The 26,677-nt window shown below is 46.6% G+C and overlaps 1 protein-coding gene across 4 annotated transcripts; it reads right to left on the bottom strand.

Annotated features, from left to right (window-relative positions):
- Positions 1-23,942, bottom strand: GYG2 (glycogenin 2). Of its 4 annotated transcripts, none has more exons than XM_036311165.1 (11): positions 23,651-23,941; positions 23,060-23,216; positions 15,883-16,024; positions 13,467-13,641; positions 12,061-12,223; positions 11,141-11,267; positions 8,400-8,622; positions 7,250-7,441; positions 3,985-4,107; positions 1,620-1,724; positions 1-617 (listed from the first exon to the last, which is right to left on the bottom strand). In XM_036311165.1, the coding sequence occupies exons 2-11, from the start codon at positions 23,064-23,066 to the stop codon at positions 456-458; spliced, it is 1,419 nt and encodes a 472-aa protein (XP_036167058.1). In that variant the 5' UTR covers positions 23,067-23,216; positions 23,651-23,941; the 3' UTR covers positions 1-455. The 4 variants fall into 4 exon arrangements, with proteins under 4 accessions (XP_036167058.1, XP_036167057.1, XP_036167060.1 ...); XM_036311164.1 differs by having other exon boundaries at positions 1,620-1,727; positions 23,651-23,939; XM_036311167.1 differs by lacking the exon at positions 23,651-23,941 and adding an exon at positions 23,503-23,639 and having other exon boundaries at positions 1,620-1,727.
- Positions 23,943-26,677: the final 2,735 nt, after the last annotated feature.

Below are 26,677 nucleotides of genomic sequence, written 5' to 3'. Positions count from 1 at the left end.
TCATATTTAAGGATTCCGGAGGTACTGAACACACGATCCTACTGTTATTCGCCTGGGGACAGAAGACAATCCATGGTAACGTCCAACCTAGACGCCGTAGCATCTGTCCCAGCCGGCATTGCAAAGCTCGTCTGGCCAAGACCATGGCTGAGGGTCGACCAGAAGTTTCTTTCCGCTCCTTCTTGCAGACGAGGTGAGAAGATGCCATGAAGGTGTGGGAGAGCTGGGACCAGCAGGCGGCTTCCAGCTGGGTTGTTCACGGTCTACGTTGCTTTTTATTGGAAGGCACTCAGGTTGGTCAACCATCAATAACGACGCATACGGGCACGTGGTTGAACGATGAAGTCAGGCACGGAGTTGAACAGCGTCGCCCTTTGGGAAGACACGAGAGGAGACGTCCACCCAACAGAACAAGGCGGACGGAACCGCGGCGCCCGCTGCACGCACTCCCCGCATCACTGCAGGAACCGGTCCAGCTTCTCCTGGATGCGGGCAAAGGCGTCCTTCCCCATGTAGTCGATGTGGCCCTCTTCCCACTTCCTCCTCTGTTCCTCGGGGCTCAGCGCCCTGACCTTCTCGCTGATGGAGATCTCGGAAACGGACATGGCCAGGTCCACCTGGGGGCGACAAGCCGACAGGAGACGTTTCTTGTTTTTGTGATGTTTTTACGAGCGGCCTGGTGCACGAATTCGTGCTTGGGAGGGTGGGGGTCCCTTAGCCTGGCTGGCGTTCAGGGCCGATCGGGGCCAGCCGGCTGGAGGTAGGGACCATGGGAGCTTGGCTGTGGGAGTGCACTGACCACCAGAGGGAAGCTCCTGCATTGAGCCTCTGCCCCCTGGTGGTCAGGGCGTGTCATAGCGACCGGTGAACTGGTCGAAAGGTCATAACGGTAGCTTAGGCTTTTATACATATAGATTGATTTCAGAGAGGAAGGGAGAGGGAAAGAGAGATAGAAACGTCAGGGATGAGAGAGAATCCTGGATCGGCCGCCTCCTGCACGCCCCCTACTGGGTATGGAGCCCGCAACCCGGGCCTGTGCCCTTGACCGGGAATCGAACCGTGACCTCCTGGTTCATAGGTTGACACTCAACCGCTGAGCCATGCTGACCGGGCTAAATAGCTATTCTTTTTTGTAAAAAAAAAAAATATATTTTTATTGATTTCAGAGAGGAAGGGAGACGGAGAGGGCGTGCAGGAGGCAGCCGGTCCGTGATTCTCTGTCTTCATGGATGTTTCTCTCTCTCTCCCTCTCCCTTCCTCTCTGAAATCAATAAAAATATATATTTTTTAAAATTTTCACCCCCAATTCTCCAGCCTTTAGACAACGAATGATGGTATCAGACAACAGACGGCTGGGTTTCGATGCTCCCCCAGCTGAATTAATTTTGCAAAACAGCTTTGAGAGAGAGAAAGGGGGTGATTTTGATGGACAGGAGAGAGCGAGTAGACCAAGCGCCCAGGTTAGAGAGAAGACGGACGCATCGCAGACACCACGAGACGCAGGTAGAATCTATTTCAACAAAGTGAGTTAACGGCTGCTGGGTGCAGGCGGGGAGCCCCGGGAAAGGCAGGGGGCGGCTGGCAGGAGCCGAGAGTGAGCAAAAAAACTGGGGTACCACCTCCAGCACATCCTCAGGCCTGGGGTCCCTGGTGACATTCACAGGGGGCTCCTGGTTTCGTTGCCTGGATTCCTCCGACCGGCCAGCTCCTGTCTCGTCCGCTGGCTGCTAGAGACACAACCACCCATCATGAGTCGAGCTTGAGCTTCTGAGAATTGTAGTCATTTTTTAAAATTTATTTTTATTGATTTCACGGAGGATGGGAGAGGGAGAGACGGAGAGAACCGTCCATGATAAGAGAGAATAAAAATCAGCTGCCTCCTGCACGCCCCTTACTGGGGATCAAGCCCACAACCCGGGCATGTGCCCTGATCGGGAATCGAACCCTGACCTCCTGGTTCCTAGGTTGATGCCGAACCACTGAGCCACACCGGCCGGACTCATGGCCGTCCGATTGTCCCAGCTGGGAAAACTATTAAGAAAGGTCATGGGGTCCAACCAGCGTGGCTCAGTGGTTGTGGGACAACCTATGAACCAGGAGTTCAGGGTTCGATTCCCCGTCAAGGGCACAGGCCCGGGTTGTGGGCTCGATCCCCAGTGGGGGGTGTGCAGGAGGCGGCCGGTCCGTGATTTTCTCTCATCATGGATGTTTCTCTCTCTGCCTCTCTGAAGTCAATATATCTATATAGATAAAAGCTTAAGCGACAGGCCAACTGGCCGTAGCTATGATGCACAATGACCACCAGGGGGCCTATGCTCTGACTGGTAGCTATGACGTGCACTGACCACCAGGGGGCAGACACTCCCACTGGTATCTATGACATACACTGACCACCAGGGGGCAGACACTCTGACTGGTAGCTATGACATGCACTGACCACCAGGGGGCAGACACTCCTGACTGGTAGCTATGACGTGCACTGACCACCAGGGGGCAGACACTCCTGACTGGTAGCTATGACGCTCACTGACCACCAGGGGGCAGACGCTCTGACTGGTCGCTATGACGTGCACTGACCACCAGGGGGCAGACACTCCTGACTGGTAGCTATGACACTCACTGACCACCAGGGGGCAGACACTCTGACTGGTCGCTATGACGTGCACTGACCACCAGGGGGCAGACACTCTGACTGGTAGCTATGACATGCACTGACCACCAGGGGGCAGACACTCCTGACTGGTAGCTATGACACTCACTGACCACCAGGGGGCAGACACTCTGACTGGTAGCTATGACGTGCACTGACCACCAGGGGGCAGACACTCTGACTGGTAGCTATGACATGCACTGACCACCAGGGGGCAGACACTCTGGTCGCTATGACGTGCACTGACCACCAGGGGGCAGACACTCTGACTGGTAGCTATGACATGCACTGACCACCAGGGGGCAGACACTCCTGACTGGTAGCTATGACACTCACTGACCACCAGGGGGCAGACACTCTGACTGGTCGCTATGACATGCACTGACCACCAGGGGGCAGACACTCTGACTGGTCGCTATGACATGCACTGACCACGAGGGGGCAGACGCTCTGACTGGTTGCTATGACATGCACTGACCAGCAGGGGGCAGACACTCCCACTGGTATCTATGACATGCACTGACCAGCAGGGGGCAGGCACTCCCGAATAGTAGCTATGACGTGCACTGACCACCAGGGGGCAGACGCTCCGACTGGTAGCTATGACGTGCACTGACCACCAGGGGGCAGACGCTCTGACCGGTAGCTATGACGCGCACTGACCACCAGGGGGCAGATGCTCTGACCGGTAGCTATGACGTGCACTGACCACTAGGGGGCAGACGCTCTGACAGGTAGCTATGACATGCACTGACCACCAGGGGGCAGAAGCTCTGACTGGTCGCTATGATGCGCACTGACCACCAGGGGGCAGACGCTCTGACCGGTAGCTATGACACACACTGACCACCAGGGGGCAGACGCTCTGACCGGTATATCTGACGTGCACTGACCACCAGGGGGCAGAAGCTCTGACTGGTTGCTATGATGCGCACTGACCACCAGGGGGCAGAAGCTCTGACTGGTTGCTATGATGCTCACTGACCACCAGGGGGCAGACAACACAGGATCTGCAGAGCTGAGATGACTTGGCAGCTTCGTTTCTCGGGCGACGCACCCAGAACCACAGAGGAGGGAGCCCGATTCCGGGGTGCGTCCCCCGAGAACCGCCCTCTCGCCATCCGGGACCCCTCGGGGGATGTCCGAGAGCCGGTTTCGGCCCGATCCCCGCAGGCCAGGCCGAGGGACCCCACCTGTGCACGAATCCGTGCACCGAAGCCTCTAGTTTATATTTAAAGAAAAGCCATGGACGTAAAACAGGGCATTTTTTTGGCCGTCGACGGACAGGCACGCCCACAGAACTAGGACCCGTGACCGAGACGGCTGGGCTTAACTGTTTCAATGATCTGCAGGGAGGCGATTCCGGGCTCTGCGACTCCGGCCAACGGGGGAAGAGGTGGTGGATTTGGCTCAGGCGTCAGTCCAGCCGGAGTCTCGATTTCAGGGCAACCTGTCGTCTGTAATAAAAAAATAAAATAAAATAAAATAAATAACAAAAGGCGATTAGCACAGATTTTCATGCAAATGAACACAGCTCAACGGAAAACGTGGCGTATATCGTCTATTTTTCTCTGCCGCCAGGATGGAAAGGGGGTGAATGAGGGGGAGAGTGTTATGATCACCAGCATCTCCGCCTACATCCTTGTCTGGGGCTCGCACCCAACACCATGTCTTAACGTCCTTGTATCTACTTGGGGCCATGACTAACTCTTTTGAAAAATATATATAGATATAGATATAGATATAGATATAGATATAGATATAGATATAGATATAGATATAGATATAGATATACATGATATAGATATAGATATAGATGATATAGATATAGATATAGATATAGATATAGATATAGATGATATAGATATAGATATAGATATAGATATAGATATAGATATAGATATAGATATAGATATAGATATAGATGATATAGATATAGATATAGATATAGATATAGATATAGATATAGATATAGATATAGATGATATAGATATAGATATAGATATAGATATAGATATAGATATAGATATAGATATAGATGATATAGATATAGATATAGATATAGATATAGATATAGATGATATAGATATAGATATAGATATAGATATAGAGATAGATATAGATATAGATATAGATATATAGATATAGATATAGATGATATAGATATAAATATAGATATAGATGATATAGATATAGATATAGATATAGATATAGATATAGATATAGATATAGATATAGATATAGATAGATATATTTTTTATTGATTTCAGAGACAAAGGGAGGAGAGAGAGAGAGAGAGAGAAAAACATCCCTGGTCAAGGGCACGTGCCCGGGTTTAGGGCTCGATCCCCAATAGGGGGCGTGCAGGAGGCGGCCGATCCATGATTCTCCCTCATCATGGATGTGTCTCTTTCTCTCCCTTCCCCTCTGAAACCAATAAAAATATATTCTTTAAAAATTAAATAAATAAAAATGAATGGGAAAATATCCTTGGGTCCCCAGTAGGGGGCGTGCAGGAGGCGGCCGATCCATGATTCTCTCTCTCTCCCTCTCCCTTCTTCTCTCTGAAATCAATAAAAATATGTTTAAGCCCTGGCTGGTGTGGCCCAGTGGATAGAACGTCGGCCTGTGGACTGCAGGGTCCTGGGTTCGATTCCAGCCAAGGGCACAGGCCCCGGGTTGTGGGCTCGATCCCCCAGTGGGGGGCGTGCAGGAGGCGGCCGATCCGTGATTCTCTCTCATTATTGATGTTTCTAACTCTCTATCCCTCTCCCTTCTTCTCTGTAAAAAAATCAATAAAATGTATTTTAAACAAACAAACAAGCAAAACACCCCATAAACATTCCCCTCCGTCTCCTGCCGCGGTTCTCAACCTTCCTCACGCCGCGACCCCTTAATACAGCTCCTCCCGCGGTGGGGACCCCCCAATGTCATGGCGACCCATGGAACCTCATGGAAGCGTCGCGATTCATCACAAAAACAATATGTGATTATAGGTGTGTTTTCCGAGGGACTTAGGCGACCCCTGGGAAAGGGCCGTTCGACCCCCAAAGGGGTCGCGACCCACAGGTTGAGAACCGCTGCTCTACTGCCATAAAAAACATTTTTTTTAAAATTAAGTTGGGGGGAGGGGAGGGGAAGAGAGGGGAGGGGAAGGGAGGGGGGGAAAAACCCAGAGTTGAAAAATTCTAGAAATGGCCAGCAGGGGGCAGTGACAGCACAAAACTGATCCCCCGAGGACTTGGAGTTGAAATAATGAAATACATGGCGGATCCTGTTAAAAGCCTCCCAGCCTCCTCACTTTTACCGACCCGGCTCGGACTTGCCTTTTGTGGGGGTTTTTTTGGTTCTTTAAAATTTTTTAATTTACTATTATTTTTATTATTTTTTATTCTTTTAATTTTTTAATTTTTATTTATAATTATTTTTTATTTTTTATTTTAATTTTATTTACTATTATTTTTATTTTTTTAATTTTTTAATTTTTATTTATTATTATTTTTTATTTTAATTTTATTTACTATTATTTTTATTTTTATTTTTTTAATTTTTTAATTTTTATTTATTATTATTTTTTATTTTTTATTTTTAATTTTATTTACTATTATTTTTATTTTTATTTTTTTATTTTTTTATTTTTTATTTATTATTATATTTTATTTTTATTTTAAATTTTATTTACTATTATTTTTATTATTTTTTATTTTTTATTTTTTTCCATTTTTATTTATTATTTATCATTTTTTATTTTTTAAATTTTATTTACTTTTATTTTTATTATTTTTCATTTTTTATTTTTTAAATTATTATGTATTATTGCATTTATTATTTTTTATTTATTATTTTTTAAATTTTATGTCTTATTTTTATTTTTAATTTTTAATTTTTTAAATTTTATTTATTATTATTTTTAATTTTTAATTTTTATTTATTATTATTTTTAATTTTTTTATTTTTATTTATTATTTTTAATTTTTTAATTTTTTATTTCTTAATTTTTAATTTTTTTATTATTATTTAAAGAGTGTTTTTTGGATGATTTTTTTAAAAAATCTTGTTACAAGCCTGGCTCACTGGTTGCAGAGAGAGAGCAGCTCTCTACATACCCTCAGAGCTTAAGGGCAGATTCCCGGAATTCCTGGAGCGGCTCACGCCCTATATTTAACTCAGCCCAGACATTCCTGGGCCAGATGCAGGCTCAGACGGGAGAGCCCCCTGAATGAATGCCAGGAGGACGGAAAAACGAGCAGAAAAGCTCATTTTCTACCCCTCTTCCTCTTCCCTCTGCAAGCCTGGCGGGTCTGGGTTGGCCGTTGTAATTAGTTATTTTTTAAAAAATATATTTTTATTGATTTCAGAGAGGAAGGGAGAAAAGAGAGATAGAAACATCCACAATGACAGAGAATCACGGATCGGCCGCCTCCTGCACGCCCCCTACTGGTTGGGGATGGAGCCCGCAACCCGGGCCTGTGCCCTTGAGCGGGAATCGAACCCGGGACCTCCTGGTTCCTAGGTCAGTGCTCAACCACTGAGCCACACTGGCCGGGCCCCATGCCTGACTTCCCATCTCACCTTTCTGTGTGGGGTGCTGGTACTTACGTCTCCTGAAGGGGCTGCCTCAGACGAAAGTGGGGTCTCATTCACTACCGTGGGCGTCTCCGAAGGTTCCCCAGGAGCCGTGGCCGCTGAATTCGCACACGGCCCCTCTGAACAAGGTGCTGAATTCGCACACGGCCCCTCTGCACAAGGTGCTGAATTCGCACACGGCACCTCAACGCGCGAGAGAGAATTCTGCACACAGAAACATGGACAGACACAATGATCAGGGTTCCCTCACGACTTTTCAACTCTCGGACTGACCTCAGAGCCCTAAGACCCATCCCGTTCTCTGTGTGGGCACGGCTCCCCAACTCGACTATCGATCGGTATTTATTCAATACTAGAGGCGGGTGCACGAATTCCTGCACGGGTGGGGTCCCTAGGCCTGGCTGGCGATCAGGACTGATCAGGGCCAGGCCGATCGGGGCCTGCCAGCTGGAGAAAAAACATAGAGTGTGGGGCCCTAGCTGGTGTGGCTCAGTGGATAGAGCGTCGGCCTGCGGACTGAAGGGTCCCGGGTTCGATTCCGGCCAAGGGCATGGACCTGGGTTGCGGGCACATCCCCAGTGGGGGGCGTGCAGGAGGCAGCTGATCGATGCTTCTCTCTCATCGATGTTTCTGACTCTCTATCTCTCTCTCCCTTCCTCTGTGTAAAAATATCAATAAAATATTTTTTAAAAAGCAGTGTCGGACGTTGGCTGTGGGAGCGCACTGACCACCAGGGAGCAGCTCCTGCATTGAGCCTCTGCCCCCTGGTGGTCAGTGCGAGTCATAGCAACCGGTCGACCGGTCGTTCCGGACGTTCTCGCCGTTCGGTCGTAAGAATTGCTTAGGCTTTTATATACATAGCTGTTAGGTCTGATCACATAATTGTGTGTTCATATATTTGTTTTTGGTACATTTTTATTGATTTCAAAAAGGGAGAGGGAGAGAGAGAGACACACACATCCGTGATGAGAGAGAATCACGGACCGTCCGCCTCCTGCACGCCCCCTTATGGGGATCGAGCCCGCAACCCGGGCCTGTGCCCTTGACCGGGAATCGAACCCGGGACCTCCTGGTTCCTAGGTCGATGCTCAACCACTGAGCCAGGTCGGCAGGATTGACTTGAGTCTCAACCCCTGTGTTCCGAGGGGATCCCCCCACTTACTGTGTGTCCGGGCGACGCCTGCCGTGGCTCGTCCGGGATGCGTTCGTACAGAGGCAGGACGCTGTGGTGGTAGATGTTCCACCACAGGTTCAGGAAGCTCAGCTGGTGCTGGGGGGCCGTCCCAGGGTCCTCCTCCCACACCGAGCCCGTCTGCGGGTTGTACTTGTAGCTCCACGGCTTCTGGGGGCCCAGAAAGTGGACCACCTTCGCCCTCGAACCGAACCTGAGAAGGAAACGCGCAGGAGATTTCCACTGGGGAGTGGACGGACACGTTCAAAACACAACCGACAGCCCGGCCGGCGTGGCTCAGTGGTTCAGCGTCCACCTAGGAACCAGGAGGTCACGGGTTCGATTCCCGGTCAAGGGCACGTGCCCGGGTTGCGGGCTGGATCCCCAGTGGGGGGCGTGCAGGAGGCAGCCGATCCCTGATGCTCTCTCATCATGGATGTTTCTCTCTCTCTCTCCCTCTCCCTTCCTCTCTCTGAAATCCATTTTTTTAAAATAACAGCAACAACAGGGACAAAAAAAAAATAGCTTTTATGATACATATGCAAACTACAAACAAACAGACAAAAATTTAAAAAAAGCTTCTTTTACAAGATTACGATTTCCCCTTCTCAGTCCTTTTATATTTTCTCAATTACCACCACACCCAACCCTGGGAAACATTTTTTATTGCCTTGATTTTCCTGTGGTCGGTGACTTTGAAGTTTGGTTTGCTTTTGTGTTCCATTTCCTCCTGCGTCTCCCCTCGGGCAACCGTCAGCTTGTGATCTGTGTCTATTTGCTCATTTATTTTATTTTGAGATTCCACATGCGCGTGAGATCACCTGGTATTTGCCTTTCTCTGTCTGACTTATCTCACCCTCTAGGTCCATGCACGCTGTTGCCAATGGTAAGCTCTAGTCCTTTTTCATGGCTTAGTAATATTCCACCGTGGACCTGTGTACGGACCGGCTCTAGAGTTCAGCCTCACGTAACTGACCTGTGGCAGGGCCACACACACGTCCCAGCTTGGAGGGCTGAGCCCACTTCAGCTTCATTACGTTTAACCTTACGGCCACCCCCGGGATCAGCGGTTCTCAGCCTTCCTAACGCCGCGACCCTTTCATGCGGTTCCTCGTGTTGTGGCGACCCCCAATCTCATTGGTACAAATTGAACATCGTGAAAGCGTAGTGATTCATCCCAAAAACAGTATGTGATGATCGATGTCTTTTCCGATGGTCTTAGGCGACCCCCGTGTGCCGGGAGCCGGTCCATGCTTGCTGTTTCAAGGGACCTGGCATATATGGCATCCTGTTCTTAATATGTTTGCTCACCTTCTTGGCACTATGTGTTTTAACCAAGGTCTCCTCTCTGAGAAAGGTTGTTTGCCCAGGTAGGGATTTTCCCCCGAAGTTAGGGAGGGAATAAAACCCCTTAACTAAGTGCCAGGCAGGTAATTAATCACTTTAACTACAAACAATCATGCTTAAGCTACATAATCTTTACTCCCTGGAATGGAGATAAGAAACGCCCTAACCTTTGGAATAGAGATTGATAGGATTGGAATCAACTGGTATAAATACAGATGTAACAAGAGAACAGGACAGAACCTAGACATAGAACCTACACAGAACCTAGAGACAGAAGAACTTCGCTGGAGAGAACATGGCAAAAGATCCTGGACTGAACCTGACTACAGAAATTGGCACGAGAACCTGACTAGAACCTGGTGACTGAACCTGGCTGGAGAACCTGGACAGAACCTGGCTGGAGAACCTAGCAAGAGAACATGGACACAGAACCTGGCTGGAGATCCTAACCAGAACTTCGCTGGAGATCCAGACCAGAACTTGGCTGGAGATCCTGGCTAGGCTGCTGATCAACTGAACGCTGTCTCTGTGTCATTCCTTCTTCGCCGACTCCGTCCACACCTTTGGGGACCCCTGGACCTGCTGGGGCAGGACCCCGGCACCTGTGAAAGGGTTCGTTCGACCCCCAGTTTGAGAACGGCTGCCCTAGATCCTTCCTGGGTAGCGAATGGGCTGTGGGAGGTGCAGCGAGTGCTGCCTAAACAGGCGAAACGCACAAGAACATTGTAACTACGTTGGCCACCACTTTGTTTTCCTCTGACTATAAGATAAAGGCTCAGCTTGCTGGCTGGATCCGTCTTTTCTGTGGCCTCCTCCAGGCACAGGCGGTCCACCAAGCCCCAGCTGTATTCTCCTTGCCTGTCTTTTCTTTAATTCCTCGCCGCCCCTCCTCCCGCTCACGGCTGTGCGGGCACGGCACATACATGTACCACGGCGTCTCTGTCCGCGTGCCTATGGACGGACACCTAGCTTCCTGCTGTCACTCATGTTCGACCTCCAGTAGGAAGGGAGCCCGTCGGTCCATGATCCTCTCTCATTATTTCTGTTTCTCTCTCTCTCTCCTTCCTGTCTCCGAAGTTCAACAAAAACACGTTTCAAAAACTCAAAAGCTCCCCCGGCCGGTTTGGTTCAGCGGATAGAGGGTCGCCCGGCGGACTGAAGGGTCCCGGGTTCGAGTCCGGTCAAGGGCACGTGCCCGGGTTTGCAAGAGGCAGCCGATCCATGAGTCTCTCTCATCCGTGATGTCTCTCTCTCTCTCTCTCTCTCTCCCTCCCTTCCTCTCTCTGAAATCAATGAAAAAATAAAATAAATAAAATTTCAAAACCTGATGCCAGGTGGTTATACCACAGAGTCAGACCCGGGTCTGGGCCCGTGCGAGCACTTACTGTCTGAAGGCCGGGCTGTAGGTGTACGCGGGGCTGCTGCTCAGGTTGTAGACGAAGGGCAAGTGCTTCTGAATGTCGGCCGTCGGCCAGCTGCTGAAGAAACTGTTCAGCAAGCCCTGATCGGCCCCTAAACGGTGAACGGAGACGGTCATGTTAACGAGGGCGTCCGAAGGTCATCCAAGGTCACTGAGCACGCGTCTCCTCTCTGCCTGCTCAAACACGACTGTTCTCTCAACGTGCGACATACATCCACCTCCTTCCTATTTTATTAATAACCAGCAACAGCCCTGGCCGGTGTGGCTCAGTGGATAGAGCGTCAGTCTGCGGACTGAAGGGTCCCGGGTTCGATTCCCGGTCAAGGGCACGTGCCCGGGTGGCAGGCTCAGGTTATAGACGAATTCGTGCACGGGTGGGGTCCGGCTGGCCTGCCAAGATTGGGGCCGATCGGGGGCGGGGCCGGCCAGGGGGAGGGGCCACGCGAGGTTGGCCAGCCGGCCTCGCCTCTTGGTCGAACTCCCGGTCGAAATCGCAGTCGAGGGGACAATTTGCATAGTAGCCTTTTATGCTATAGGATTGCCAGGTCAGTCGGCCGGTTGGACAGACGGACAGTAGGCCCCTTAGCCTTTTATACATATAGATATTATTTAATTGATTTCAGAGAGGGAGGAAGGATGAGAGAGAGAGAGAGAGAGAGACATCCATGAGGAGAGAGAATTAGGGATCGGCTGCCTTCTGCACGCCCCCTACTGGGGTTCGAGCCCATTACCCAGGAATCGAACCCGGGACCCTTCAGTCTTTAGGCTGATAGCTCTATCCACTGAGCCACACCAGCTAGGGTATTTTGTGTTGAAATTTTCATTCGTTCCCAGGCAGAGGAGGGGGGTCTGGGTCCCCCAAACTCCCAGCTGTCCCTCACGCACCGTCGTAGCTGCCGTGGTCCGCGGCATGCTGCAGCAAGAGGCGGTGTGTCCGCAGGGACGGCCGGAAGACGAACACCCCGCTGTTGAAGCAGTCGGGCCAGCCCGGGTCGGGGGCGGCCGAGAACTCACTCCTGTCAAACAGCTCATCGATGTTGCACAGCACCTGTCAATCAGAGCAGGGGACCCCTGTAGCCACGCCCCACCCCCTGTGGCTTCCGGTTTCGCAGGTGAGAAAGGAGGGAGGGGCTTGAGGAGGGGCCGGACAGGGTTGGCTCCTTGCAAACCGTCCGTCAGAGGAGGTCTGAGCCCCAGGATGGTTGCTCTCACTACAGACGCCAAAAAAAAAAAATAGCCAATCAAGTGCTGGCCGGTGTGGCTCAGTGGTTGAGCGTTGACCTAGGAACCAGAAGGTTGCAGGTTCGATTCCCGGTCAAGGGCACAGGCCCGGGTTGCGGGCTCGATCCCCAGTAGGGGGCGTGCAGGAGGCAATCCATCGATGTTTCTCTCTCTGTGTTTCCCTCTCTCTTCCACTCTCCCTAAAAATCAATAAAAAAAATAACCACAGGCGAGGATTAAAAAACATACAACAATAATTTTTAAAAATAAAAATTAGCCCTGACCGGTGTGGCTCAGTGGATAGAGCGTCGGTCTGCGGACTGAAGGGTCACGGGTTCGATTCCGGTCAAGGGCATGTACCTTAGTTGTGGGCACATCCCCAGTAGGGGGTGTGCAGGAGGCAGCTGATCGATGTTTCTCTCTCATCGATGTTTCTAACTCTCTATCCCTCTCCCTTCCTCTCTGTAAAAAAATCAATAAAATATATTAATAAAAAGACTTAAAAATAAAAATTAATAAAAACTATATATATAAAAGCCTAATATGCAAACTGTCCCCACGGGAGTTCCACCAGGAGACCAGGCATTCGACCGCTCGCTATGATGTGTGCTGACTACCTGAGAAGGGAGGTCCCGGGGCCAGCAGCCGGAAGGCCCCAATCGGCCCTGATCGCCGGTCAGCCCTAGGGACTCTACCCATGCACGAATTTCGTGCACCGGGCCTCTCGTCTTTATATATAAAAGCCTAATATGCAAATGTCCCCGCGGGAGTTCGATTGACCAGGAGATCGATCACGCGCTATGACGTGCGCTGACCACCAGGGGGTGGCGTGAAACAAAGCAAGGCCCCGGCCGGTGGCCGGCAGCCACTAGGGACCACACTCGTGCACAAATTTCGTGCACCGGGCCTCCAGTAAATAATAAAATAAAATACACACAACAGTTCCATGTTGCCTGACGGGAACCCCACCCCGAGGTAGCAGCCTTCTGAAGAGGGGGCAGGAGGCGTGGTGTCCGATGGGTTTCTCACCACGGGCACCGTCTCGGCCCCACACTCCCAAGGGTGCTCACCAGGGTGTCGGCGTCCAGAAACACACACTTGCTGTAACGGGTGAGCGTCCAGCAGTGAAGTTTGGTGAGGGTGACGCCGAGCTCGGGCCTCTTCAGGAAGGCCAGGTGGACGTGGTCGGCGCTGTCCATCAGATTGACCTCGACGACCTCGTCAAATACCCTCGAGAGAATAGCCCTGGAAGACACGTTTGCCAAGAAACCCGGAGACACCCGGCTCGCGTGGCCCGGTGGTTGCGTGTGGATCTAGGAGCCAGGAGGTCACGGGTTCGATTCCCGGTCAGGGCACAGGCCCGGGTTGTGGGCTCCATCCCCAACCAGTCGGGGGCGTGCAGGAGGCGGCCGGTCCATGATTCTCTCTCTTCATGGCTGTTTCTCTCTCTCTCCCTTTCCCTTCCTCTCTGAAATCAATATACTTTTTTTTTAAAAAAAAAACATAAGATGTAGAGAATCATGGAACAGTATACATCCCCATCCCTGCTCAGAAACAGGAAACATGAATCCTTCTTCCTTTTTGTTAATCCTCACCTGAGGGCATGTTTCCATGGATTTCTAGAGAGATTGGAAGCCAGGGAGAGGGACAGACAGGGAGAAATATTGATATGAGAGAGACACATTGATTGGTTGCCTCCTGCACGAACCGGGACCAGGGCCCTGGCTGGGGAGGAGCCTGCAACCGAGGTACGTGGCCTTGACCGGGAATCGAACCCTGGACCCTTTGGTCGGCAGGCTGATGCTCTACCCACTGAGCCACACCAGCTAGGGCCAGAACTGTCTTAAGAGAGACGGATCCAGGGTAGCTTTAAGGAAGTCCCTCTCTTGGCAAAATATGTGGCGGTGAGCCGGTAGCAACCAGCTGATGTTCGCTGCCATATTTTTTTTTTTTTTTTTTTTGCTTTCTGTATTCAGAACCCATATTGTTGGTTGCGTACACGTTTGAGGGCCCCTACCTTTATCAACATGAAATCTGCCTCTCTCACAAAGTGTTTATTTATTTTTGCTTAAATCCGATTTTGGCATCGCGTAGACTATCTTGTGATGACAGAAACCTGAGGACGAGCTAGAGATACAGGGAGCTATTGTCTCCATCATCTATCAATCATCATCTATCTATCCATCACCCATCATCCATCATCCAACTACAGCATCTATTTATTTGTCTATCTATCCATCCTATCTGTATCTATCTTCTATATATCCATCAATTCTTTCTACTTATCTACCTATCTATATATATATATCTATCATCTATCCATCCATCCATTCTCTCATCTATCTATCTATCTATCTATCTATCTATCTATCAAATCTATCATCTCTATATTTAGCTATTAATCATCTATGTCTATGTCTCTATATTTATCTATGTATCCATCCATCCATCCATCCATCCATCCGTCCATCTGTCCATGCATCCATCTAACCATGCATACACCCATCATCCACCCTATATATCATCTATATCTATCTATCTATCTATCTATCTATCTATCTATCTATCTATCTATCATCTAATCTATCTATCTATCATCTATCTATCTATCTATCTATCTATCTATCTATCATCTATCTATCTATCTATCTGTCTGTCTATCATCTATCTATCTATCTACCATCTATCTATCTATCTATCTATCTATCTATCTATCTATCATCTATCCACCCACCCACACAACTCATCTATCCATTCACTTATCCATAATGCCTATCATCTATCTATCTATCTATCTATCTATCTATCTATCTATCTATCTATCATCTATCTCTACCATCCATCTCTTCATCTACCCATCCATCATCTATTCTATCTATCATCTATATCTATCATCTCTATATTTAGCTATTAATCATCTATGTCTATGTATCTATATTTACCTATGTATCCATCCATACATCCATCCGTCCATGCATCCATCTAACCATCCATACACCCACACATCCATCATCCATCCTATCTATCTATCTATCTATCTATCTATCTATCTATCTATCTATCTATCTATCTAATCTATTTATGTACCTGTGTATCTATGAATTTTTCTACCTATGTATCATCTATTTTATCTATCTATCTATCTATCTATCTATCTATTTATCTATCATCTACCATCTATTTATGTATCTGTGAATCTCTGTATCTATCTTTCTACCTATGTCTCATCTATTCTATCTATCTATCATCTATCTCTTTATATCTATCTATATATCTATCATCTATATATCTATCATCTACCTACCTATCATCTACCTATCTATCCATCCATCCATCCATCCATCCGTCCACCCATCCATTATCTACCCATCGATTCCATGATGGCCAGGGCTCTAGGACCAACACAATTTCAGGGGGACCCCCACCCCCATGATGCAGGTGACGTTGCTTCTACCCAAGGGGGAGCCAGGTGGGCACAGGTCTTACCTGAGCAGCCTGGACACCTGGGGAGTGATCAACACCACCAGCTGCCTGGTGGCCCTCTGGTTCCTCAGCGACTGGCCCAGGACCAGGGCTCCTTGGCAGTAGGTGTCATTGGTGGCCAGTGTCACGAAGGCCTGGTCAGACACTGTGGGTGCGAACAAAGACGCCTGTCACACGCCTGTCACACGCCTGTCACACGCCTGGTGGCTCCCATAGATACGGTGGGGCTCAGGGTCACACCTTTTCCTCCCTTAAGCGTCTCACGTAGAGTCACTGCTCAGTATTCGAAAATGTTCACCGGGGCCCGGCCGGTGTGGCTCAGTGGATAGAGCGTCGGCCTGCGGACTGAAGGGTCCCGGGTTGGATTCTGGCCAAGGGCACGTGCCCGGGTTGTGGGCTTGATCCCCAGTCGGGGGCGTGCAGGAGGCGGCCGATCCATGGTTCTCTCTCATCATGTTAGATAGATAGATAGATAGATAGATAGATAGATAGATAGATAGATGATAGATAGATAGATAGATAGATAGATAGATAGATGATAGATGACAGATGATAGATAATAGATAGATAGATAGATAGATAGATAGATAGATGATAGATAGATAGATAGATAGATAGATAGATAGATAGATAGATATAGAAGATAGATAGATAGATAGATAGATAGATAGATAGATAGATAGATAGATGATAGATAGATAGATAGATAGATAGATGATAGATGACAGATGATAGATAATAGATAGATAGATAGATAGATAGATGATAAATGATAGATAGATGATAGATAGATAGATAGATAGATAGATAGATAGATAGATAGATAGAGATAAATGATAGATAGATGATAGATAGATAGATTAGATAGATAGATAGATAGATAGATAGATGACAGATGATAGATAATAGAGTAGATAGATAGATAGATAGATAGATAGATAGATAGATAGATAGAATAGATAGTAAGATAGATAGATAGATAGATTGATAGTAGATAGATAGATAGATATGATAGATAGATAGATAGATGATAGATTAGATAGAGATAGAGATATAGATAGATAGATAGATAGATAATAGATAGATAGATAGATAGATAGATAGATAGATAGATAGATAGATAGATAGAGAGATAGATAGATATAGATGATGGGTGGATAGATAGATGATGGATTGGTAGATACATAGGTGGATGATAGATATCGATAGATAGATAATAGATTGTAGACAGGTAGATAGACAAGTAGATAGACAGACGGACAGATGACAGACAGACATCTTTGCGTACCAGCCTTGAGCTCTTAAATCCACCGCCCCTCACACTCCCCTCTGTCGTCTGTCCGTCTGCCATCCATCATCTATAACTATCTATCTATCAATCAATCAATCTATCTATCTATCTATCTACCTATCATCTTCATTTATTCATTTATCTATTATCTATGTATCTATTCTATCTACCTACCTACCTATCTACAAATGTACCTACCTATCATCTATGTATCAACCTACCATCTATCTACCTATCCATCTATTTATCATCTATCTATTTATCCATGTCTGATCTGTTATCTATATATATCAATCCATCCTCTATCTAGCCATCCATCATCTCTAACTATCCATCTATCTATCTAGGATCTATCTATCTTCATTTATTCATTTATCTATCTATTATCTATGTATCCATTCTATCTATCTACCTACCTACCTACCTATGTACATATGAACATATGTACCTTCCTATCATCTATATATCAATCTACCATCTATCTACCTATCCATCTATTTATCATCTATCTATCCACATCTGATCTGTCATCTATATCTATCAATCCATCATCTATCTATCCATCCATCATCTCTAACTATCCATCTATCTATCTAGGATCTATCTATCTTCATTTATTCATTCATCTATTATCTATGTATCCATTCTATCTACCTACCTACCTACCTACCTACCTACCTACCTACCTACATATCTACCTTCCTATCATCTATGTATCCATCTACCATCTATCTACCTATCTATCCATCTATTTATCATCTATCAATCATCATCATCATCTATTCACCATTTACCTGTCATATCTATCTACCCATTCTACCTACCTACCTACCTATGTACCTAGCTATCATCAATGTATTTATCTATCCATCCACCCATCTCTCTCCCTACCTACATATCTATCATCTGTGTATCTATCAATTTGTTATCCATCCATTTATTCATAGTCGCATGTCCCGATTATTTACCCATTCAACCATCTATCTATTATCTATCATTTATCTATCTAGCTATCATCTCTCTCTATCTCTCCATGCATCCACCTACCTCCCTGTCATCTATGTATCCATCAATCTGTTATCTGTTTATCAGAACTCATATATCTCTATTTTTTCACCTATTCAGCCATCTATAAACTATCTCTCTACCTACCTACCTACCTATCCCTGTAGTTATCACTGATCTATCTAGCCAGCGATCATCCATCGTCCGAATGCCTACCTACCCATCTACCTACCTATTGATGTTTCTCTCTCTCTCCCTTCCCCTCTGAAATCAATAAAAACCTATTTTGAAAGTAAGAAAGGAAGGGAGTTATTGGGTCGCTGTTTTCCTTAAAAAAAAAATAGTCAGACATGAAGGATACACTCACTGAAACGCAGAAATGATTTAGAGGGGGAACCAACACCGCCCTGCAAGGCTTGCCCACGATTCTCTCCCATCAAGCGTGCGTCTCTCTCCCCCACCCCCTCGCTTTCTGAAATCAAATAAAGATGTATTTATATTTTTTATTTTTTTTTAATATATTTTTCTTGATGTCCCAGAGGAAGGGAGAGAGAGAGACATCCCTGATGAGAGGGACTCACGGATCGGCCGCCTCCTGCATGCCCCCCAATAAATACAATTTATTGTATTTTATCTTATTCTTATTGTGTTTTATTAATTTTATTATTTTATTTAATTTTATTATTTTATTTAATTTTATTATTTTTTGTATCTATTGTATTTTATGTTATTATTCTTATTGTATTTCATCAATTTTATTATTTTATTAATTTTATTATTTTATTTGTTGTATTTTATTATTCATTTTATTTTGTTTTATTGTATTATATCATTTATTTATTGTATTTTATCTAATACAAAAGGTCCTGGGGAATCGAACCCGGGACCTTTGAGTCCAACGGCCGGCGCTCTATCCACTGGGCCACACCGGCCAGGGCCAGATCTCTTTATTTTTTATTTTTTCTTTCTTTTTTTTTTTCTTTTTTTAAATAAAATAAATAAAAATAGATTCTCGCAGCATCCAGCGCAGCCTGAAGAGGGCGGCGGCTGCATGTCTGTGGGGTCCACCCCCTGCCCACCAGCGCCCCCCTCGCCCCCCAACCCCGGTCCTCAAGGGCGAGTCTGTCTCCTGCAAAGTTTGCTGAAAACCCAGCCGGGGTCCCTGGGCGGATGGACGCGGGTCCGAGCGCCAGGGGCTGATGCGGCCGTTCTCCGGGCGCCGGGGTTTGGGGGGGCAGCGGGAGCTCCAAGCGGGTCCGGGGGGGACACAGCACCCCCTGTCTGTCTGCTCGGGGGGGGGGGGGCGCTCACCTGCCCGGCCCCGTTTCACTGTCTGTGTCATGTGCTGTCTGATTGTACTGATCGCATTTTATTTTTTAAAATGTCGTTAATTTATTTATCGTATTTTATTTTACTGGCGGCATTTTATTTCATTGTTTTATTGATTGCATTTTATTGCCTTCTATTTTATTATTTATTTTATTTTATTTATTTTATTCTTTATTTTACTTTATTCATTTTATTATTTTATTTATTTTACTATTTTATTTTATTTATTGTCTTTTATGTTATTATTTTTCTTGTACTATTTATTCATTTAATTTATTATTTTATATATTGTTTTTTATCTTATTATTCTTATTGTGTTTTATTATTAATTTTATTATTTTATTAATTTTATTATTTTATTTTATTTATTGTATTGTATCTTATTATTGTTATTGTATTTTATTAATTTTATTATTTTATTTTATTTATTGTATTGTATCTTATTATTCTTATTGTATTTTATTAATTTATTATTTTATTTTATTTATTGTATTGTATCTTATTATTCTTATTGTATTTTATTAATTTTATTATTTTATTAATTTTCTCATTTTATTTTATTTATTGTATTGTATTTTATTATTCATTTCATTTTGTTTTATTGTATTATATTATTATTTTATTTATTGTATTTTGTTATTATTTTTATTGTTTTATTTATTAATTTTATTTATTATTTTATATATTGTATTTTACCTTATTATTCTTATTGTGTTTTATTATTTTATTAATTTTATTATTTTATTTTATTTATTGTATTTTATCTAATTCTTATTGTATTTATTATTCATTTTATTATTTTTTATTTTATTTTATTTATTGTATTGTATTTTATTATTCATTTTATTATTTTATTTTATTATTTTATTTTGTTTATTGTATTGTATTTTATTATTCATTTTATCCTGTTTTATTGTATTGTATTATTTATTTATTTTACTTATTACTTCATTTGTTTTATTATTTTATTTTACTTATTGTATTTTATTTCATTCATGGTATTGTATTATTATTTTATTATTTTTCTTTCTTTACTGATTAAGATATGACGTATGTGTCTTTATTGCCTCATTGCCCCCCCCCCACCCCCTCTCGGGCCCTCACCCCCTGGTGTCCGTGTCCATAGGTCGGGCCTGTCCGCACACACACGAGTCCTTGGGCTCCCCCCCCCCCCCCCCCCCCCCCCCCCCGCCTCCCCTCCGAGGTCGGACGGTCTGATCGGTGTTTCTCTGTTTCTGGATGTTTCTGTTCACCGGTTTATGCTGTTCATTCGATTCACACGTGAGTGAGACCCTGGCGATGCTTGCCCGTTCTCCGACGGGCCGTATTTCTCTCAGCGTCATGCTCCCCAGGTCCCTCCACGCTGTTGCAAAATGTATTTTATTTTATAATTTATTTATTATGTTATTTTTTCTATTCTTTTATTTATTTTATTTTATTATTTATTTTATTTTATTATTATTTATATTATTTATTTTATTTATTATTTAATTATTATTATTATTTTATTTTATTTATTTTATTTTATTATTTTATTTTATTTATTTTATTTTATTTTATTTTTTATTTGTTTTATTTTATTGTATTTTTATTTGTTTTATTTATTTTATTTATTATTTTATTTTATTTATTTTATTTTATTATTTTATTTATTTATTTTATTTTATTTTTTTTTTATTTGTTTTTTTTATTATTCTTATTTATGTATTTATTTCTTTTATTTTATTTTATTATTTTATTTTATTTTATTTTATTTTATTTTATTTTTGTTGTTAATCCTCACCCGAGGATATTTTTCCCATTGATTTTTAGGGAGAGCGGAAGAGAGAGGGCGAGACAGAGAGAAACATCCATGTGAGAGAGAGACACATCGATGGGCTGCCTCCTGCGGCGCCCCGACCAGGGCCCCACCCGGGGAGGAGCCTGCAACCCAGGTCCGTGCCCTTGACTGGATTCGAACCCAGAACCCGTCGGTCTGCAGGCTGACGCTCTATCCACTGAGCCACACCAGCTGGGTGGCAACTGTCCCTATTTCCTTTTATTTCTTATTGTTATTTTTAAATTTGTTTAAACAATCTTTTCGGCGTTCCAGGTGTTTTGTCTTTCCATATAATGTATTTTTTTTACAATATATCTTCATTTTTTAAAATATATTTTTATGGATTTCCGAGAGGAAGGGAGAGGGAGACAGAAACATCCATCAGGAGAGAGAACCATGGACCGGCCGCCTCCTGCACGCCCCCTACTGGGGGGACCCAGCCCACAACCCGGGAAGGTGTGCCCTTGACCGGGACTCGAACCCGGGACCCTTCAGTCCGCAGGCCGCCGCTCTACCCACTGCGCCACACCGGCCAGGGCCCTATTTCATCTCATTTCACTTATTTTTTGTGTGAATCCTCACCCGAGGATACTTTTCCCATTGATGTTCTTTATTCATTTTTTTAATTATTATTTTTAATGACGAGCGGCTGGCTTTCTATTTTATTTATTTATTATTTACTTATTAAATATTTTTTCTTGATTTTTGCAGAGAACAAGGGAGAGTTAGAGAGAGAGAGAGACATCCAGGATGAGAGAGAATCATGGACCGGCCGCCTCCCGCACGCCCCCGACTGGGCATCGAGCCGGCAACCCGGGCCTGTGCCTTTGACCGGGAATCGAACCCGGGACCCTTCGGTGCCTGGGGCCCACTCTGTAACCACTGAGCCACACCAGCCAGGGAAGCAACCTGCTTAAAAAAAGAAAACAAAATCTCTGGCCGGTGTGGCTCAGTGGGTAGAGCACTGGTTGACCTGCAGACTTGAAGGGTCCCGGGTTCGATTCCCGGTCAAGGGCACAGGCCCGGGTTACGGGCTCGATCCCCAACCAATAGGGGGCGTGCAGGAGGCGGCCGGTCCCTGATTCTCTCTCATCATGGATCTTTCTCTCCCTCTCCCTTCCTCTCTGAAATTAATAAAAAATATACATATATATTTTTTAAAAAAAGAATGTTGCTTGCGAGTGATCAGCTCTGGTCTGGCCCAAAGTTGGGGGGGTGTCTTAACGCTGCAAACATGCGCTCGCCCATTTGGCTCAGTGGATAGAGCGGCGGCGGCCGGCGGACCAAAGGGTCCCGGGTTCGAATCCGGTCAAGGGCACGGACGTCGGTGGCAATCCGTGTGTGCGTCTGCCTCTCTCTGTCTCTCCCCCTTCCCTCCAAACTCTCCATAAAACATCAACGGAAGCCCAGATGGGGTGGCTCAGTGGTTGAGCGTCGACCTAGGAACCAGGAGGTCCGGGTTCGATTCCCGGTCAAGGGCACATGCCCGGGTTGCAGGCTCCATCCCCAACCCCTAGGGGGCGCGCAGGAGGCGGCCGGTCCGTGATTCTCTGTCACCAGTGATGCTTCTATCGCCTTCTCCCTCTCTGAGATCAAAAAATGGAGAGAGGAAGGAAGGAAGGAAGGAAGGAAGGAAGGAAGGAAGGAAGGAAGGAAGGAAGGAAGGAAGGAAGGAAGGAAGAAGGAAGAAAGGAAGGAAGAAGGAAGGAAGGAAAAACTTTCGCTTCTCCACTCACCCGGCATGGTGCGAGGCTCCGTGCGCCCGTCCGTGCGCCCGTGCGCCCTTGGCACCCACGTGGAGACGTGCGCCCGGGCGCGTTGCGTGGAGCGTGGGGCCTGCAGCCGGGCCCAGCGCGCGCGTCCTCTCCAAGCGACCCGCGCCGAGCTCCAGGCCTGCGGGACACACCCGTGGCTGCAGCTCTAAGCCATTGCCTCCTGCGCGCTCCGTGCCACCTGCGCCCCACGCCCCCTCCTCTGCGCTCGGGGGGTCGGGGGCCGCCTCTGTCTTCCGCCCGGGCTCCCCTCACCCCCTGTCCCCCTGCGCGTCATCTGCGTCCCCGCCCTGCCCTTCCTCTGCCTCCCGCTGCGCCCCGCCCCCTTCGGCTCGCTCCAGGTGGCCTCGGCCCCCCAACCCGGCCCAGCGCCGTCTCTCCGCCCCCGCCCCTCGCGGCCCGGTTACCTCTTTGAACTTAGATCCACCTCTGCGCCTCTCCACCCACTCCCCTCGCCCCTCCTCTGCACGCGGGCAGCCCCTGCGCCCTCCTCCCCGGGTCTCCAACCGCGCGCAACAAGTTTCCACGCCCCCGGCACCCCTGGGTCTCCAGCACCTCCCGTGCGCGCGCGCGCGCACTCTCGGGTAGCCCGGGTCTCCCGGATCCGTGTGTCCCTCCCCCAGAGTCTCGCCTGCGTTCAGGCTGCCTCTGGCTCCGCTGGCCCTGGGAGGGAGGCCCTGTGTCCAGGGCCCCGCGATTGGCCGCTCTCAGCCAGCCCAGTCCCGCCCCAAACAGACTCGCGCGCGCGCAGGGGGTCTGCAAGCCTCGCAGCCCGCGCCCATTGCGCCCCAGCCGGCGCGCGCCGCCTGCTGCCTGCCGGGGAGGCCCCCCCCCCCACCCCGCCAACCCCCCCGCAGAAGGGGCCCTGCGATGCCTGACATTCCAAGCCCAGCCCCTGCCCCCTCGAGGTCCCCTCCCTGAGGCGCTGGATCCTGGAGTCGCCGGTTGGTTTCTAAGTTGGGACATTTAACCTTTAACCAGCCAGCCCTAAAGCAAATGTTTGCAATGGCCTCGGGGCTCTGGGCGCCAGGCCAGCCGGCGGCGCACTGTCTGCGTGGAGGCCTCGCTGGAAACCTCCCCGCCTGGGACCTTGAAGAGATCCACCGAATTTGTTGGAGGCAGGGTGAGTGAAGCAAAGAGCCATCAAGCTATGCATGCGTGCACGGGTGCAGGAGTAGCTGAGTGAATAAATGCGTGAACAGATGGGCGGGGCTGGAGAGGCTCAGTGGTTGAGAGTGGGCCTGTGAACCAGGTGGTCAGGGTTCTATTCCTGCTCGGGGCACAGGCCCGGGTTGTGGCCTTGATCGCCAGTAGGGGGCGTGCAGGAGGCAGCCGATCCATGATTCTCTCTCATCAGGGATGTTACTCTCTCTCTCTCTCCCTCTCTTTTCCTCTCTGACTCAAAAGATTAAGACAAACAAAAACAGCAGGAGTGAATGAGGGGATGAATAAACGAATGAGTGGATGCATGTGTGTGTGCGTCAGTGAGTTGGTGAATGAATGAATGAATGAGTGAATGCATGTGTGCAGGAGGGAATGAGTTGGTGAATGAATGAATGAGGAGATGCATGTGTGCAGGAGGGAATGAGTTGGTGAATGAATGAATGAGGAGATGCATGCATGCATGAAACAGATAGTAGGCAGATAGATGCCTGATGGATGAGTGAATGAGTGAATGCATGCATGAGTCAATGAATGAATGTGTGAATGAATAAATGAATGAGTGGACGCATGAGTGCATGGGTCAAGGGTGGGTGAATGGATGAGTGAATGTGTGCATGGTTCAATGAGTGTGTGAATGAATGAATGCGTGAATACATGTGTGCATGGGCCAATGAGTGGGTGAATGAATGAATGAGTGAATGTATGTGTGCATGGGCCAATGGGTGTGTCAATAAATGAATGCGTGAATACATGTGTGCATGGGCCAATGAGTGGGTGAATGAATGAATGAATGTGTGAATACATGTGTGCATGGGCCAATGAGTGTGTGAATGAATGAATATACGAATACATGCGTGCATGAGTCAATGAGTGGGTGAATGAATGAATGAGTGAATGAATGAGTGCATGGTTCAATGAGTGGGTGAATGAATGAATGAGTGAATACGTGCGTGTATCGGTCAATTGCAGGGCACAGAGGCAGATGGGGGCCAGGGTTGCAAGCCCTTAGGCATTGTCCTGAGATGTCCCTGGAATTGCATGGACTGTCCTGATTGGCAATCGGTGGCGAGTGGTTCGAATCAACCGCCCACAACTGGACAGGCTGACAGGGGCAGGAATAGAAAATTGGGGTCCAGCTATAATTCTAAAAATTATTAGCCCTGCCCTGTTCACCGTGACTGTGTTGTTCTGGTAAAAATGTTAAAAAAACAAAAATTTTTAAAAAAGGCACATTCTACCTGGCCAGTGTGGGTCAGTGGTTGAGCGTCAACCTATGAACCAGGAGGTCACGGGTTCGAATCCCGGTCAAGGGCACAGGCCCGGGTTGTGGGCTCGATGCCCAGTAGGGGGCGTGCAGGAGGCAGCAGATCCATGATTCTCTCTCATCATGGATGTTTCTCTCTCTCTCTCCCTCTCCCTTCCTCTCTGAAATTAATTTAAATTTTTGAAGAGTTCTGCTCAGTTTGCTTGAGTGTCTATAGCGTCGGCCTGCGGACTGAAGGGTCCCGGGTTCGATTCCTGTCAAGGGCATGGACCTCGGTTGCAGATCCACCCTGGCCCAGGCCCTGGTCGGGGTGCGTGCAGGAGGCAACCCATCGATGTTTCTCTCTGTCTTTCCCTCTCTCTTCCGGTCTCTCTAAAAAAATCAATGGAAAAATATCCTCAGGTGAGGATTGAGAGAGAGAGAGAGAGAGAAGCAGGCAGCTATGTTCGGAACTCTGCCACCTCCATGACCAACAGCAGCGGTTCTCAACCTGTGGGTCGCGGCCCCTTTGGGGGTCGAACGACCCTTTCCCAGGGGTCGCCCAAGACCGTCCGAAAACACACCTATAATCACATATTGTTTTTGTGATTGATCGCTGTGCTTTCATGATGTTCCATGTGTCACCATGAAAATCCATCCTGCAGATCAGATGTTTCCATGACGATTCGTAACAGCAGCCACATGACAGTGATGACGCAGCCACGAGAATAATGTTATGGTTGGGGGTCCCCACAGCATGGGGAGCTGTATTCAGGGGTCACGGCATCAGGAAGGTTGGGAACCACTGATATAGATAGATATATAGATATAGATATAGATGATATGGATATGGATATGGATATGGATATAGATATAGATATAGATATAGATATAGATATAGATATAGATATAGATATAGATATAGATATAGATATAGATATAGATATAGATATAGATATAGATGATATAGATATAGATGACACAGATATAGATGATACAGATATAGATGATACAGATATAGATGATACAGATATAGATATAGATATAGATATAGATATAGATATAGATATAGATGATATAGATATAGATAGATATAGATATAGATATAGATATAGATATAGATATAGATATAGATATAGATAGATAGATATAGATATAGATATAGATATAGATAT

Source organism: Myotis myotis, unplaced genomic scaffold, assembly GCF_014108235.1.
Source record: "Myotis myotis isolate mMyoMyo1 unplaced genomic scaffold, mMyoMyo1.p scaffold_m19_p_50, whole genome shotgun sequence".
In the NCBI taxonomy this organism is placed as follows: Eukaryota; Metazoa; Chordata; class Mammalia; order Chiroptera; family Vespertilionidae; genus Myotis; species Myotis myotis.
This window is presented reverse-complemented; position numbering and strand designations above follow the sequence as displayed.

Excerpts from the sequence above, each read along its gene's own strand:
- GYG2 (XM_036311164.1), bottom strand. Across the intron at positions 4,108-7,249 it reads AGGCAGCCCCTTCAGGAGAC|ACGACAGGTTGCCCTGAAAT; the intron begins GTAAGTACCAGC and ends TTTTTATTACAG. Across the intron at positions 618-1,619 it reads GGCCTGAGGATGTGCTGGAG|GTGGACCTGGCCATGTCCGT; the intron begins GTGGTACCCCAG and ends TGTCGCCCCCAG.